The sequence below is a fragment of the Cololabis saira genome, chromosome 6 (genome assembly GCF_033807715.1).
Source record: "Cololabis saira isolate AMF1-May2022 chromosome 6, fColSai1.1, whole genome shotgun sequence".
NCBI lineage: Eukaryota > Metazoa > Chordata > Actinopteri > Beloniformes > Belonidae > Cololabis > Cololabis saira.
The window spans coordinates 5,401,192-5,417,702 of record NC_084592.1 but is presented as its reverse complement, the minus strand read 5'-3'; the positions used below and the strand labels follow the sequence as shown (position 1 = coordinate 5,417,702).

The following is a 16,511-nucleotide window of genomic DNA, read 5'->3' as shown; positions in this document are numbered from 1 at the left end:
AAAAAAAGATGTGAAACTGAAAAAAAAGATGTGAAACTGAAAAAAAGATCTGAAACTGAAAAAAAAGATCTGATACTAAAAAAAAAGATTTGAAACTGAAAAAAAATGTAAACTGTAAAATAATAAGTTCATAATCAAGTCTTAGTTTTTCAATTACAATTTCATTTTCAAATTAGCACAATTTATGGCCTTGATTTGGCTCCATATTTGCTGCCCAGCTTATGGATATTAAAAGCTAAATGAGTCAGCAGAGCAGCTGAGAGCGTCTGACATCGAAAGTGAAAGTAAAAGATTTCTCTATAAAACAGCCCCTGGCTGTTATTCAGCTGCTTCAGTCTGTTCTTCTCTGCAACAACACAGCGACGGTAGGACTCCAGATTAATACTTAGTCTTGTGTTAAATGCAGATTTTATTGTTAAAAAGCATAATGATAAATCGAGCTGCTTTATAATAAGGAAAGCAAACAAAGAGACAATGGCCATGTCCTTGTTCCCTAACTAATCACACCAAATCGGGATTAGGATCACTTCTTTGCAGTTACACAGCTCCTTCCTCATTACTTTCTCTGACTGTGTCCGTCTTCCAGCTTTGGAAGGAAATCAAGCTGATTCCATCTGGATCCACCCTATTGTGGAAGTCAGCCAGGAGACATGGAAGGTATTTCCGACTGTTTATTTTGCGCCTGTTCCAACCATGGATCTATAATATTAACATTATTATTATATTACCAACCCGGTCAATACAACCCTCCCCACCACCTTAACCCCCTCCTATTTACAGTATCTGCTCTCCTGCCCCTTCACAATAATGGCACTTTTGCAATAGGACTTACTCGGGCGACTCGGCTCTACCCGCCTCTACCCGTTTGTTTTTCCACAGCCAGGTGAGAAGTGGGGGGGGTTTGGGTGAAGCTGCTGTGACGTACTTGATAGCGCAACCGCTTTGTTCATGTCGGCGCTGATGAGAAATCAGCTGGAGCCGGGAGCGGCTAAGAAAAAAACAGCCCGTCTACATCCCTTTTTTAATTCTCTCGTCAGCCACCAGGTTTATGAACATCTGCACCTCAGAGTTGGATCACCAAACAGACGTTTTGCGCTTTATAATAAAATCGCCGCGAGCCGCGGGTCGCTCTCGCTCTGACTCCCACTTCCTGATTCAAACGTCTGCTGGCCCCGCCCCCCGACCAATCAGTGGCTCGGAGGGTGGTGACGGCCCCGCCCCCCGACCAATCAGTGGCGCGGAGGGTGGTGACCTCAGAAATAGTCCCTGCTCAGCCCGCTATAGAACCTCGCCAGAATCGTTACAGAAATAGTATCGGCTTGGAGCGGCTCTACCCGTCTCAGCCCCTAGTGCGAAAGCGCAAGACGGGGCCGTGGTGGGTAGAACCGAGGAGAAGTGAGACTAGTGCAAAAGCGCCAAATGGTTACAGAAATAGTATCGGCTTGGAGCGGCTCTACCCGTCTCAGCCCCTAGTGCAAACGTGCAACACGGGGCTGTACCGAGCCGAGCCGGGCGGAGGCGGGACTAGTGCAAAAGCGCCATTAGAGTCCACCACACTCTCTTATTTAGGACTCTGAATTAAAAGCCCTCAAGTCTCAAAATACATGGTCGAAATTCCCTTTAAATCGTAATTTAGTAGCCCATTTCATTTAGGAATCATTAAAGTAATATCTGATGACATTCACATACAACTATTTTACTGTGAAACTATCTTATTTTTAAATCCATCCGACAAAAGTTTAAAAAAAATCTAAATAGCCCTTTAACCCATTAGTTGATTTTGATGACTGACACACCTGTCAGGCGCTGCAAAGGGCTGATGACCTTTTCCAGGGTTTACTTCCCCCATGTTCTGTAAGTGAGAAGTGTTTTTGTGAATTTCCAACAACTTTCTGATCATGTTGTTTGTTGAAGAAAGCTGACAGCATCGTCTCCTCCACCATTATTGTTTTAATTTACCGGCACACCAAGCACGCAATGGACATGAAGCCTGACATCATGTTTCAAGCACACAGTGTTGAGTTGCACTTTACTAATGGAATGCTGGTTTTGTGTATGGAAGGGATTTTTCTGTCTAGCTTGCACCATAGCACTTCACTCCTAAGATCTGTGATGTTGCAGCATAGTAAAAAGATGTACTGTAAGTACCAGCGAACTGTTACATTTACATGTTACAGAGTATTAATCAGAGGTGTTCAGTAGAGAAAATGCTCAAATATTTATTTTTCCCAACCTTTTATTCAGGAAATTCAAGTTGCAAATCAGTTAATTTCATGCATCTAAATATGATCTAAAAGTGCTTTATTTCTTATTAGCGTGGCACAAGATAACGTCCAGGGGTGTGGGTGAGTGTCTTCGCTCATACGAATATCCAGTGTGCAGTTATTATTTCTCATCTCATCTGTACATGTTTGTCCTGATTTATATTTTCTTGCATGTACCACCAGTTAAGGTCCATAAAATCACTACGGGAGAAACATTTGGAGCAGAAAAGCAGCTGCTGAAACAAATGACAGATGGGCTACATGTGAAGTTCACAAGCCCAGAGGAGAGTGATGTCATCATTGTCTTCTGTCCAATCAGTTCTTGTGGGTCAGATGTGGATGCAGCCATGAGGGAGGTTTCAGGTACTGTGTTCCAGCTGTTTTATCTGTTGGTATGCAACAGATTACTTCATACTTCGACTGATGTGTCACATGAAACCACCATGTTAATGTACACATGGATGCATTTTATAAATACATATACACATGTAGTAGTCTTGTAATAAAACTTTAAACAGCTACAATAAACATGAATAAATACTATTTTAATAAACGAGGTTAAAGCTTCAGTTTCATCTCTTGTTCTTTTTTCTGGTGTCAGCAGATGATAAAAAGATCATTCTGGTTGTGATGCATCACACCCGACATGTCGACTACTCAACTGGTGGGAGAAGTTGGTCTGAGACCTTCAGGAATGTTGTCCTGTATGTTGATGTCCTCTTCCACGAGACTGAACCAGGACTACTGATCTGTGATGAAAACGGGAAGGCCGTCCTCCAAATACAGGAATCTTTAGCTCAGTATAGTAAAAAGCGGATTCCACAACCCTTCTGTTGGAGACGACCTGAGACTCAGTCAGAATCAGTCTCTGACAGCAGCAGCAAAGGTAGGAATCCAGATTAATGCAAGTTCTAATGTCAATTGCATGTTTTATGCTTATAAACTGTTCAAATGTTTTATCTCTTATAAATTTGGAACAATTTCATTTCTTGAATATTAAAATGAGATTTATTACAGAAAAAAACAATGAAAAATGAAGATCAGAGAAAAAAGAAAATAAAGTTGTATTTGATGAAGTTGTTTTGTTCGACAATGAAAGTAACTTTGTTTTACATGTCACGGCACTCACTTTCTACAACTTTTATAATTTATCGGACTTTTAAATTGGAACATTTAAAGGAAGATTATTGATTTGAACCAACATAGATTCATTATGACATAACATGGAGTTTAATCTTTTGTTAGTGTCAAAGACTATATGTGTTGATGCAGTTCTTACTGAAACTGGAAAATCCATTTCCAGAAAAATACAAATTAATGTTGGCACATAAGCCGTTTGACCCACATTTAAATAATTTACGTGAAGCCTGACATTTTGTAATATAAAAGTGGTTCTCTAGATTGAGTTTCAACAAACTGAATAGATTTTAACTCTTTAAACAAACAGAAAGTGTATGAAAATACTGTTAGTACAGACATCTCCTTCTGTTTACTGCTGATCTCATTATACGTCTGTACAGGTCATGTTGTGAATGGCACAAAATACTGTCAATAGATGCTAAGAGAGCAGAGTTTATGGCCTCTGTGCCCTCAGATCTGGATCAGTAATGACTTATATATAACTAAATATTCAAGCGTTAGAGGAACAGGCCAAATTCTTTGTTTGTTTGAACAAACGTGGTGAATGAAGTAGATTCTGAATCAGATTTACATGAAGACAGAGAGGTTTCACAGAGAAATCTGGACTTCCTACAATACACCATCTTTGGGTTAACTTTCTTCTGGATCGTCAGTTGTAGGCTCTTCAATATTGGCATTTTGTAACATTTATGTAAAACTGTGTCACCAGTTTTACATCATTGGTCTTTACAAACTGTCCCAAGAAAGACAGAAAACCCCTGGAATATGTGTTCTTGCATACATGAAACAAGAAGAGCACCAAAAAATGATCTCAAATGTAGGCCAACATTTCTTGATGATTAACATTCAACACTTTTGTGGACTTTGTGAAAGTAGCTGCTGTGACCACGATAGAATTTGATAGATTCTGTAGTAATTTGGGAGACTGTGAATTAAGTGTGAACATTAGATAAAATGCTCAAGTATTTCCTTTTATTTTCCTCAACCTTTTTATTCAGGAAATGCAAGTTGCACATCAGTTCATTTCATGCATCTAAATATGATCTAAAAGTGCTTTATTTCTTATTAGGGAGGCACAAGATAACGTCCAGGGGTGTGGGTGAGTGTCTTCGCATATATGAAGATCCAGTTTGCAGTTATTATTTCTGATATGTACATGTTTGTCCTGATTTATATTTTCTTACATGTACCACCAGTTAAGGTCCATAAAGTCACTACAGGAGAAACATTTGGAGCAGATGAAGGTCTACTGAGAAAAATGACAGATGGGCTACATGTGAATTTCGCAAGCCCAGAGGAGAGTGATGTCATCATTGTCTTCTGTCCAATCAGCTCTCGTGTTGGGTCAGATGTGGAAGCAGCCATGAAGGAGGTTTCAGGTACTGTGTTGCAGCTGTTCTTTTTCGTCCCTACTGACCGCCAGGCGGTGCTGTAAGCAATGGATATCTCCGCTCGTGCATGCGCATGTCGAGTACAAATAACAACAATGTCACGTCACCCGTGACCCCTGCATGACCCCCGGAAGGGTATAACTTCCGGCGTCGGCATGGGATCGGTTCCTTATTCTTCTCGCTTCACGCGTCGGAAGTACAGGACGGAAATAGAAGCTTGGTCAAAGCTTCTTCCTTTCCTCCCTACATCGCAGCGTGTCCACTCCCCTCTCCCACCGGCACATTTGTGGTGAAGGCAGCGTGTCCGCTCCCCTCTCCCACCGGCACGTTTGTGGTGAAGGCAGCGTGTCCGCTCCCCTGTCCCACCGGTCGCTGTGATGGAGCGATCAGGCACAGGTTGTATGGCCGCCCTGGATCCGGCGGATGGCCATGACCTCTGCATCTCTTGCCTTGGCCCAGAGCAGCTGGAGCCATCAGCCAGCCTCCCCTCATCCCAGCCAGCGGGGACTTCTCTGAAGCGATCGGCGAAGAGAGTGGTGGGTGCCCGAGGCAGAGGTGGCTGGTCTCAGTCACATGCCCCCCGTCGAGCCTTCCATTGCGGCTCCTGATGAGGCTCTGAAGCCAGATCCCAAGTGCCCCTCTACCCAGTGTAGGGTTACTGATGGGTATATCTGTAAGGCCTATGACACAGCGGCGCGCATTGGCCGGCTGGGGAACACCCTTTCCCATCTCCTGCTGGCTCTATCCACTTCCCTGCAGGATGCACAGGTGGATGATTCCACACGTGACATGTGTGACGTGTCCCTACAGGCTTTTGACTCCCAGACGAGGGAGCTGGGGCGGCTGATGTCCACCCTGGTGCACACGCGCTGTCATATCTGGTTGGCGCAGTCACCCTTGATGGAGACTGCCCGTAGGGTTCTTCGGCAGGCACCAGCAGAACTGGGGGAGCTGTTTGGGGCAACTGCCCTGGAAGCTCTGAACCGGACCGCCCTGGCCTATGAGACCAGGCAGCGACTGGTGCACCTTCACAGCAAAGCGCCCGCTTCCAGTACGCCAAGAGGCCCTTCGTCTGCCCCTAGGCATCGCCCCCAGCCGCCTGCTGCCGGTGACTTTCGCCCCCCTGTGCGCGGACCGTCCCAGCAGCGTCGGGGTGTTGACCTCGACCGTCGCCCCCCCGGCACACCCAGAGGCCGGGGGAGACGGCGCTAGGGCCACGGGGCCGGTCGTCGGCTGCTTTTCCCGGCAGCAGCTCAGTTACTGGGCTGCCTGCTCATCGGACCCCTGGGTGATTTCCACCTTAACCCGGGGGTACAAATTGCAGTTCCGACACCGGCCCCCTACCTCCGGCCGGGTCAAGATGACCATCATCAGAGACCCGGCGAACATTCTGCCTCTGGCTCAGGAGTTGTCTGTCCTACTAGCCAAGGGCGCCATCGTGCCGGTAGACCCCCTGCTGCAGTCCCGGGGGTTCTACTCGACTTACTTTCTTGTCAGCAAGAAAGACGGCGGACTTTGTCCCATCTTGGACCTGAGAGGCCTCAACAGGTACATGAAGGCCCTGCCCTTACGGATACTGACCACAGCAGATGCTCTGCGTGTGGTCAGTCAGGGGGAGTGGTTTACAACGGTGGACCTACAGGACGCTTACTTTCATGTGCCGATCGCGGCACGGCACCAGCGATTCCTGAGGTGCGCCTATCAGGGCCGCCATTACCAGTTCAGGGTGCTCCCGTTCGGGCTCTCCCTGTCCCCGAGAGTTTTCACCAGGTGCGTGGCGGTAGCCCTTGCTCCCCTGCAGGCACGGGGTATGAAGATTCTGCCGTACCTGGACGACTGGCTGGTATGCGCACCGTCCCGAGACCAGGTGGTAGAGGACACGGCCCTCCTTTTGTCACATGTGGCCAAGCTAGGGCTCACAGTGAACTATCCAGTTCCTGCAGCTTTTGGGCAAACTGACAGCCGCCTCGGCTGTTGTGCCTTTGGGCCTGCTGTCGCTACGCCCGCTGCAAATGTGGCTGAACGGCCTTGGCCTGGATGCCGAAAGGCACAGGGTATCAGGGTGTCGCGGGTGTGTGTCCATGCCCTGGCACCCTGGAAAGACAGGGCATTCCTGCTGGGGTGTGTGCCCTTGGCCACTATCCCCTCCTTCCGGGAGACTGTCACCGCGGATGCCTCCCTCTCAGGGTGGGGTGCTGTCTGGCGCGGCAGGCCTGCCCAAGGGCAGTGGTCTGCCCGGGACTGCATACGCCACATCAATGTGCTGGAGCTCTGGGCTGTACACCTCGCACTCGAGCACTTTTCACCTCACCTGTGGGGGAGGCACGTGCTGGTTCGGTCGGACAATATGTCCACTGTCTCCCAGATCAACCACCAGGGGGGCACCAGGTCTGCACAGCTGCTGTGGGTGTCCCGGGGCCTTCTGACGTGGGCTGCTCCTCGCCTGCTCAGCCTGCGGGCGATGTACTTGCCAGGAGACAGGAATCAGGTGGCGGACTTCCTGTCCCAGCACAAGCCTCCCCCAGGAGAGTGGCGGCTTCATCCGGAGGTAGTGGGGACAATTTGGGTCCTCTTCGGCAGAGCAGTGGTGGACATCTTCGCCTCGGGCGACTCGGCTCACTGCTCCCTCTGGTTCTCTTGGACAAAGGAGACCAGTCCTCTAGGTCAGGATGCTCTAGGGCACGAGTGGTCCGACGGGCTCCTATACACGTTCCCCCTACTACCTTTGATCCTGCCGACGTTGCAAAGGGTCCTCCAGAGAGGTCACAGGCTCCTCTTGGTGGCCCTTCTGTCCCAGCTGGGGTGTCGGATTTGGCACCCCGACCCCGGTCACCTTCAACTCTGTGTCTGGCCACTGCAGGGCCCGACCCGTTAGTGTCAAGCTGTACTGAGCCCGTCAGGGCTACCATCTTTAATGCCCGTACGCCTTCCACCCGCCTCCAGTATGAGTGCAAGTGGAGGAGATTCTCTGCCTGGTGTGCAGACAGGGCAGAGGACCCTGTGCTTTGCCCTGTGGCCACGACCCTGGAGTTCCTTCAGTCCCTCCTGGATGATGGCCGTGCTCAGTCCACCTTAAGGGTGTACGTGGCGGCCATTTCATCACAACATGCCCTGGTTGAGAATGCCACCGTGGGTGGTTTCTTTCTTTCTCAGGGGGGCTCTGAGGCTGCGCCCCCCGAGGACCCCAAGGGCCCAAGTGTGGGACCTGTTCATGGTGCTAGGTGCCCTCTCTTCTCCACCTTTTGAGCCCTTGGCCCAGGTGGACCTGAAGTGGCTTTCTATGAAGACGGCTTTTCTCCTCGCTATGACATCGGCAAAGCGAGTCGGTGAGTTACATGCCCTGTCAGTCAGTGGGTCCTGCCTGAGATGGAACCCGGATGGCTCAGGGGCTACGTTGTGGCCGAACGTGGCGTTCCTGCCCAAGGTCCTGCCACGCACTCATACTAATCAGCCTATCCAGCTGGCCCGCTTCAACCCCCAGCCTGCAGAGAGTGGGCCCTCGCTGCTTATGCTACCGCGCCTGTGCGACGGTCGGAGCAGCTTTTTATCTGCCATGGTGGCCCTAACAGGGGGCGTGCTATTTCTAGACAGCACCTGTCCCACTGGGTGGTGGACAACATCGAGCACGCCTACAGGGCCAGTGGCCACCCCTTACCAATGGGAGTGAGGTGCCACTCGACCAGAAGCGTCTCAGCTTCTTTGGCTGCCCTGAAGGGGGTGCCTCTGGAGGACATCTGCACAGCGGCTTCGTGGACAACGCCGGACACGTTCTCCAGATTCTACAGAATCAATGTCGCCACTCCCCAAGCGTTGGGCGTGGTTCTGCTCCCAGGTCCTTCTGCCCCTGGTCAGTTAGGTAGGTGACCGGGATTCTTCGTGACGTTGTTGGTATTTGTCATCCAGTGCTTACAGCACCGCCTGGCGGTCAGTAGGGACGAAATAGAACGAAAGTTACGACTGTAACTATGGTTCTATGAGTCCCGGATGACCGCCAGGCCTGCCGGTCACTCAGAATCCTCGTGCTCTCGCGAGAAGATTCTAGGAACCGATCCCTTGCTGACGCCGGAAGTTATACCCTTCCGGGGGTCATGCAGGGGTCACTGGTGACGTGACATTGTTGTTATTTGTACTCGCCATTGCGCATGCGCGAGCGGAGATATCCAGTGCTTACAGCACCGCCTGGCGGTCATCCGGGACTCATAGAACCGTAGTTACAGTCGTAACTTTCGTTTTATCTGTTGGTACGCAACAGATTACTTCATGTTGGACTGATGTGTCACATGAAACCACCATGTTAATGTACACATGGATGCATTTTATAAATACATAGACACATGTAGTAGTCTTGTAACAAAAGTTTAAACAGCTACAATAAACATGAATAAATAGTTTTTTAATAAACAAGGTTGAAGCCTCAGTTTCATCTCTTGTTCTTTTTTCTGGTGTCAGCAGATAATAAAAAGATCATTCTGGTTGTGATGCATCACACCCGAGATGTCGACTACTCAACCAGTGGGAGAAGTTGGTCTGAGACCTTCAGGAATGTTGTCCTGGATGTTGATGTCCTCTTCCACGAGACTGTACCAGGACTACTGATCTGTGATGAAAACAGGAAGGCCGTCCGCAAAATACAGGATGCTTTAGCTCAGTATAATAATAGTGTTGGCATTTTTGATCAGTACATAAAGTGGATTCCACAATCCTTTGGTTGGAGACGACCTGCGGCCCCTGCCCAGGACTCTGCCGGCTCTGCGGCCCCTGTTAGCTTTTTTGATCAGTACAAAAAGTGGATTCCACAACTCTTCTGTTCGGGACGACCTGAGACTCAGTCAGAATCAGTCTCTGACAGCAGCAGCAAAGGTAGGAATCCAGATTAATGCAAGTTCTAGTGTTAACTGTGTGTTTTATACTTATAAACCGTTCAAATGTTTTATCTTTTATAAATTTGGAACAATTTAATTGCTTAAATATTAAGATGAGATTTATTACAGAAAAAAAACACCAAATGAAATCAAACTTTATTTGTATAGCGCTTTTCATACAAATAAAAAATGCAACGCAAAGCGCTTTACATAAAACTTAATAATGACCCCCCCACACACACACACACAGACAGACAGACGCAAGCACACTACAATTCACACAAGTGTATAGCTGAGCACTGAGGATCCAGGTGTGGAAACGGTATTAGGGAGCCGTCCACGGCAGGAGGTCTCATAACCCATCCAGGCCAGAACCACCCCCAGGACGACCCCCTGCAGGCCAGAGTCACTCCCAGCATGGAGGCTCCCCATGAGGAAACACTGGAGATAAAAGCTACAAGAAAGCAGGATAAGATAGGCTATGAGGTTAAAATACACACTAAAAGAGTTTAAAAGTATAACATAAAATCCTACAAGTACGGTAGGTCTAGAAAGCAAGACCTGCTAAAACAAGTATAAGAACAACTTAAAACCATAAGACCATAAAACCTGGGTTAAAACAACAAGAACAACAGGAACAGTTACTTAAAACGAGGGTATACGAGAAAGACTAAAAGGAATCAGCTAAAAGCCAAGTTAAAAAGGTGAGTCTTGAGCCTGTTTTTAAAAACATTAACAGTTTGCAAAATGAAATGAAAAATGCAGATCAAAGAAAAACAAAAATTAAGGCGTAATTGATTAAGTTGTTTTGTTCGACAAAGAAAGTAACTTTGTTTTACATGTCATGAGACTCACTTTCTACAACTTTTATAATTTAAGTTATATGACTTTTAAATTGGAACATTTAAAGGAAGATTATTTATTTGAACCGCCATAGATGAATTATTAGAAAACATGGAGTTTAATTTTTTGTTTGTGTCAAAGACTATATGTGTTGATGCAGTTCTTACTGAAACTGGAAAATCCATTTCCAGAAAAATACAAATTAATGTTGGCACATAAGCCGTTTGACCAACATTTAAATAATTTAAGTGAAGCCTGACATTTTATTATATAAAAGTGGTTCTCTAGATTGAGTTTCAACAAACTGAATAGATTTTAACTCTTTAAACAAACAGCAAGTGTATGAAAATACTGTTAGTACAGACATCTCCTCCTGTTCACTGCTAACTCATTATACATCTGTACAGGTCATGTTGTGAATGGCACAAAATACTGTCAATAGATGCAAAGAGAGCAGAGTTTATGGCCTCTGTGCCCTCAGATCTGGATCAGTAATGACTTATATATAACTAAATATTCAAGCGTTAGAGGAACAGGCCAAATTCCTTGTTTGTTTGAACAAACGTGGTGAATGAAGTAGATTCTGAATCGGATTTACATGAAGACAGAGAGGTTTTACAGAGAAATCTGTACTTCCTACGATACACCCTCTTTGGGTTGATTTTCTTCTGGATCGTCAGTTTTAGGCTCTTCAATACTGGCATTTTGTAACATTTATTTAAAAGTGTGTCACCAGTTTTACATCATTGGTCTTTACAAACTGGCCCAAGAAACACAGAAAAACCCTGGAAACGTGTTATTCCATACATGAAACAAGAAGAGCACCAAAAGAAAATGATCTCAAATGAAGGCCAACATTTCTTGATGATTAACATTCAACACTTTTGTGGACTTTGTGAAAGTAGCTGCTGTGACCACGACAGAATTTGATTCTGTAGTAATTTGGGAGACTGTGAATTAAGTGTGAACATTAGATAAAATGCTCAAATATTTCCTTTTATTTTCCTCAACCTTTTTATTCAGGAAATTCAAGTTGCACATCAGTTAATTTCATGCATCTAAATATGATCTAAAAGTGCTTTATTTCTTATTAGGGTGGCACAAGATAACGTCCAGCGAGTGTCTTTGCTCAAACAAATATACAGTTTGCAGTTATTATTTCTGATATGTACAGTACATGTTTGTCCTGATTTATATTTTCTTGCATGTAGCATCAGTTAAGGTCTATAAAGTCACTACAGGAGAAACATTTGGAGCAGATGAAGATCTACTGAGACAAATGACAGATGGGCTACATGTGAATTTCACAAGCCCAGAGGAGAGTGATGTCATCATTGTCTTCTGTCCAATCAGCTCTCGTGTTGGGTCAGATGTGGAAGCAGCCATGAGGGAGGTTTCAGGTACTGTGTTCCAGCTGTTTGATCTGTTGGTACGCAACAGATTACTTCATGTTGGACTGATGTGTCACATGAAACCACCATGTTAATGTACACATGGATGCATTTTATAAATACATATACACATGGAGTAGTCTTGTAACGAATATTTAAACAGCTAAAATAAACATGAATAAATACTATTTTAATAAACAAGGTTGAAGCCTCAGTTTCATCTCATGTTCTTTTTTCTGGTGTCAGCAGATGATAAAAAGATCATTCTGGTTGTGATGCATCACACCCGAGATGTCGACTACTCAACCGGTGGGAGAAGGTGGTCTGAGACCTTCAGGAATGTTGTCCTGGATGTTGATGTCCTCTTCCACGAGACTGTACCAGGACTACTGATCTGTGATGAAAACGGGAAGGCCGTCTTCCAAATACAGGATGCTTTGGGTCAGTATAATAATAGAGTTGGTAGTTTTTATTGAGACTGGAAAATGTATTCCCATAACAATTCTCATTAATGTTAGCACTTTTGACCTGATTGACCAGAATTAAAATAATTTGCTTTTGTTTAGCCAGGAAAGCCTGAAACTTTATTGTAATAAAGTACTCCTCTACATCGAGATCCTACAGACAAACTGAAATAATTTGAACTCTTAAAGGAGCTTGAGCCAGGATTTATGAAAAAAAAATCCGTATACATTTTAAGTTTTCTAGTAATAATGTCAGATGAAGCGTTCCAAACCCAAAAGAATGATCCCTCTAGTGTATCTCTCCGTTGCCTTGAACAGGCTGTGTGCTGCAAAATGTGCTGCAATTCCGGACCGGAATTTCCCGCGCTGTCCTGCAGATGTGACGTCAAATGACGCTGCATGCGCGTTCTCCCCGTTCTCCCGTGCCTGGATATAAAAAGAGAAGAATTTATGGCATTTTATTCCTCTGAACTGGATCAGTAATTACATATTCATAACTAAATATTCAACCGTCAGAAGGAGAGGCCACATTATTTTGGTCCCTAAATAAAATATAAACTAACTTAAATTTAAAGTATTCCACCTTTGTGTCAAGGAACTCAAGTTGTCGTCTAGTCTTATAGATTTCCACTAATATGAGATCCTTCTTGCAGTGTTTAGTTTCTATCTATTGTATTTATACTTTACCTGCTTTATATTTTCTTGCAAATACTCACAGTTAAAGTACTCAACGCGGCCCCTGCCCAGGACTCCGCCGCCCCTGCCCAGGACTCTGCCGGCTCCGCGGCCCCTGCCCAGGACTCTTCCCGCTCCACCGCACCTGCCCAGGACTCCGCCGGCTCCGCATTCCCTGCCCAGGACTCCGCCTGCTCCGCCGCACCTGCCCAGGACTCCGCCGGCTCTGCTGCCCCTGCCCAGGACTCTGCCGGCTCCGCATTCCCTGCCCAGGACTCTGCCGGCTCTGCTGCCCCTGCCCAGGACTCTGCCGGCTCCGCATTCCCTGCCCAGGACTCTGCCGGCTCCGCATTCCCTGCCCAGGACTCTGCCGGCTCCGCGGTGCCTGCCCAGGACTCCGCCGGCTCCGCGGCCCTTGCCCGGGACTCTGACGACTCTGCGGCCCCTGCCCGGGACTCTGACGGATCTGCGGCCCCTGCCAAGAACTCTGACGGCTCTGCGGGCCCCTGCCCAAGATTTTGACGAGGATTTTGAATTTGTAGAAATAAGAGATGATGTCAGGTTGAGACTTTAGGTCAGGCTGGTTTCCTTACTGAGGAGTTGGGAACACTGTTACCAGGGAAACATGTTAGTCCACCCAATGCCAAAGAATCTATTCCACCTGATCAATAAGAGAATATTCATACCATTGACAGTGGACTCCATGGTTTTTCTGGTTATCTACCGTATTTTCCACACTATAAGGCGCACGTAAAAGCCTTTTATTTCCTCATAAACCTGCAGTGTGCCTTATGTTTATGATCCTCATGTTTAGTTTTGAATTTATAAAGTGTCCATCCACTGTATCATGTTTTTAGATTCAGCATTTGGCTGCAATGTATAACTGACAAATGTGCTTTTTTTTAATATATTTATTTAAATGTAACATTATGTGCAGGGATGTCAGATATATTCTGTTATTCAGATATTTGAGGATATTTGATATGCTGCCCCTTACGACTTTCAAATAAAATGTGTTGCCTTGCGCTTTGATTTGTTCAAGTTTATTTTTGTTTACTTTTTGTTTTACTTTTAAAAGTCAACTTTGTTTATAAAGGTCATTCAAAGTGTGAATCATATCTGTCAAGCATTGTTTGGGGTAAGATTGGAGTAAGGTGTTCCATGATGATGCATTCATCTGTTACAGGCCAAGTTTGTAAACATCAAGTTCACATTCAAGTGGAAATCTCAAAATAAACTTACCTATGTAACATTAATGTTGGTGGCCCCCTAGTGGCAGCAGGAGAGCTATGCATCTGCAAAGTCTGTATGTTTTTCATTCTTTATCTGCAGTGAGTTAACTACTTATGTAGGTCTCCGCCATGGTGCCTCTTTCTTGTCCTTCAGGTCACTGTAATAGCCAAACATCTATTAGAAGATCATTGGAGAATCTTTCTGAGTATAATACAGCTCTTAGCAAATAATGATCTGATTCTGCAAGAACTTCTTGAGCAACCACAAGGTTCCGTTAAGTACTTGAGTACCGCTGTGTGTGGATGCGATGTGCACTTTTGTTTAGCAGGGGTGGGGGCACAAAAAGAATATTTGCACCAGGGCCTATCACCATGATGTTATGGCAGTACTGTAGACATTTTTGCAAATGTATTAAAAAAAAAAACTGAAATATCAAATGGTCATAAATATTCAGACCCTTTGCTGTGATGCTCATATTTAACTACCATGCTGTCCATTTCTTCTGATCTTCTTTGAGATGGTTCTGCTCCTTCGTTGGAGTCCAGAAGCCTTTCATTAAACTGATTGGACTTGATTAGGAAAGGCACACACCTGTCTATATAAGACCTTACAGCTCACACTGTATGTCAGAGCAAATATGAATCGTGAGGTGGAAGGACTGAGGACTGAGCAATTGTGGGAGAAGAGCCTTGGTGAGAGAGGTAAGGGAGAACCCAAAGATCACTGTGGCTGAGCTCCAAAGATGCAGTAGAGATGCAAAAACACATGAATGACTCCCAGACTATGAGAAATAAGATTCTGTGGTCTGATGAGACCAAGATTAAACTTTTTGGCATTAACTCTAAGCGGTATGTGTGGAGAAAATCAGGCACTGCTCATCACCTGCCCAATACAATCCCGACAGTTAAACATGGCCGTGGCAGCATCATGCTATGAGGGTGTTTTTCAGCTGCAGGGACAGAACGACTGGTTGCAATTGAAGGAAAGATGAATGCAGCAAACTACAGAGATATCCTGGCAGAAAACCTCTTCCAGAGGGCTCAGGATCTCAGACTGGGCCGAAGGTTCACCCTCCAACAAGACAATGACCCTAAGCACACAGATAAAGTAACAAAGGAGTGGCTTCGGAACAACTCTGGGACCATTCTTATATATAATATGAGTGTCATAGCAAAGGGTCTGAATACTTATGACCATGTGATATTTCCATTTTTCTTTTTTAATAAATTTGCAAAAATGTCTACATTTGTTATTTTCTGTCAATATGGGGGCTGAGTGCAATTAATGAGAAATAAAAGGAACTTTTTTGATTTTAGCAAATAGCTGCAATCAAACAAGGAGGGGAAAATGTAAAGGGGTCTGAATACTTTCAATATTTTCCATACCTACATATATATATATATATATATATATATATATATATATATATATATATATATATATATATATATATATATATATATATATATATATATATATATATATATATATATATGTATATGTATGTCCATGGTGCCGGATGAACTAACGAGTAAATATCACGCATCATTATTTTGAAGGAATGCAAAAGACAAAATATCCCCATGTCTCCTTACGTTAAAATTAAGCTTTTATTTAGCTTTAATAAATGACAATATCTGTTTTGACAATGAAGATCCTTAAAAATTATCATTGAATCACAAAAGGCTTATCAACAAAATACTTTAAAAGATAATACCCACGTGTGTGTGTGTATATATATATATATATATATATATATATATATATATATATATATGTATATATATATATATATATATATATATATATATATAGTCCAAATTATTTTTTAATATAGAAAAATCAGAAAATATTGGTCACACAGCCTTTAACAGCCTTTAATTGTCTTTGGCCTATAACTTTGAGACAGTTTAAAAAATGTAATTAGCCTTTTGATGAGATGAAATTATGAAAAATCTGGAAGTAGGATTCTTTCTTGCACCTCAATAGCAATACAACTTCTGACCACAGGAGGTCAGAAGTGTATGACCACGGAGTTTTGGGTAGTTTTTACATACTAAATATCAGTTTGTCGGACGGGAGGACGGCTTTGAGTCTTTTTGGAATCACAAAAAGGCAGTCACACGAATAAAAAAACGTACACTATTGAATCCAGCATAATATTAAATACTCAAGATGCACATAACCGTTGCTTTATTTGGATGTGTTTTTCAGATATATTTTTAATTATAGCACCCCCCTTCAGGCC

General features: G+C 44.6%; 1 protein-coding gene and 1 long non-coding RNA gene across 2 annotated transcripts; both read left to right on the top strand.

Annotated features, from left to right (window-relative positions):
• Positions 1–585: 585 nt before the first annotated feature.
• On the top strand, positions 586–2,620 carry LOC133446330 (uncharacterized). The gene is made up of 3 exons (XR_009782828.1): positions 586–657; positions 2,316–2,345; positions 2,448–2,620. It is a non-coding gene; the product is annotated as an uncharacterized LOC133446330 (long non-coding RNA).
• A 378-nt stretch (positions 2,621–2,998) lies between these two features.
• Positions 2,999–13,552, top strand: LOC133446282 (uncharacterized). The gene is made up of 7 exons (XM_061724292.1): positions 2,999–3,150; positions 4,474–4,503; positions 4,601–4,783; positions 9,248–9,655; positions 11,712–11,900; positions 12,141–12,332; positions 13,074–13,552. The coding sequence occupies exons 3-7, from the start codon at positions 4,663–4,665 to the stop codon at positions 13,550–13,552; spliced, it is 1,389 nt and encodes a 462-aa protein (XP_061580276.1). The 5' UTR covers positions 2,999–3,150; positions 4,474–4,503; positions 4,601–4,662.
• Positions 13,553–16,511: the final 2,959 nt, after the last annotated feature.

Bases quoted from the DNA above. Each gene is read 5' to 3' on its own strand.
- LOC133446282 (XM_061724292.1), top strand. From the start codon at position 4,663: ATGACAGATGGGCTACATGTGAATTTCGCAAGCCCAGAGGAGAGTGAT. The intron at 4,784-9,247 runs GTACTGTGTTGC...TGGTGTCAGCAG, and splicing joins AGCCATGAAGGAGGTTTCAG to ATAATAAAAAGATCATTCTG. The intron at 12,333-13,073 runs GTCAGTATAATA...AAATACTCACAG, and splicing joins CCAAATACAGGATGCTTTGG to TTAAAGTACTCAACGCGGCC.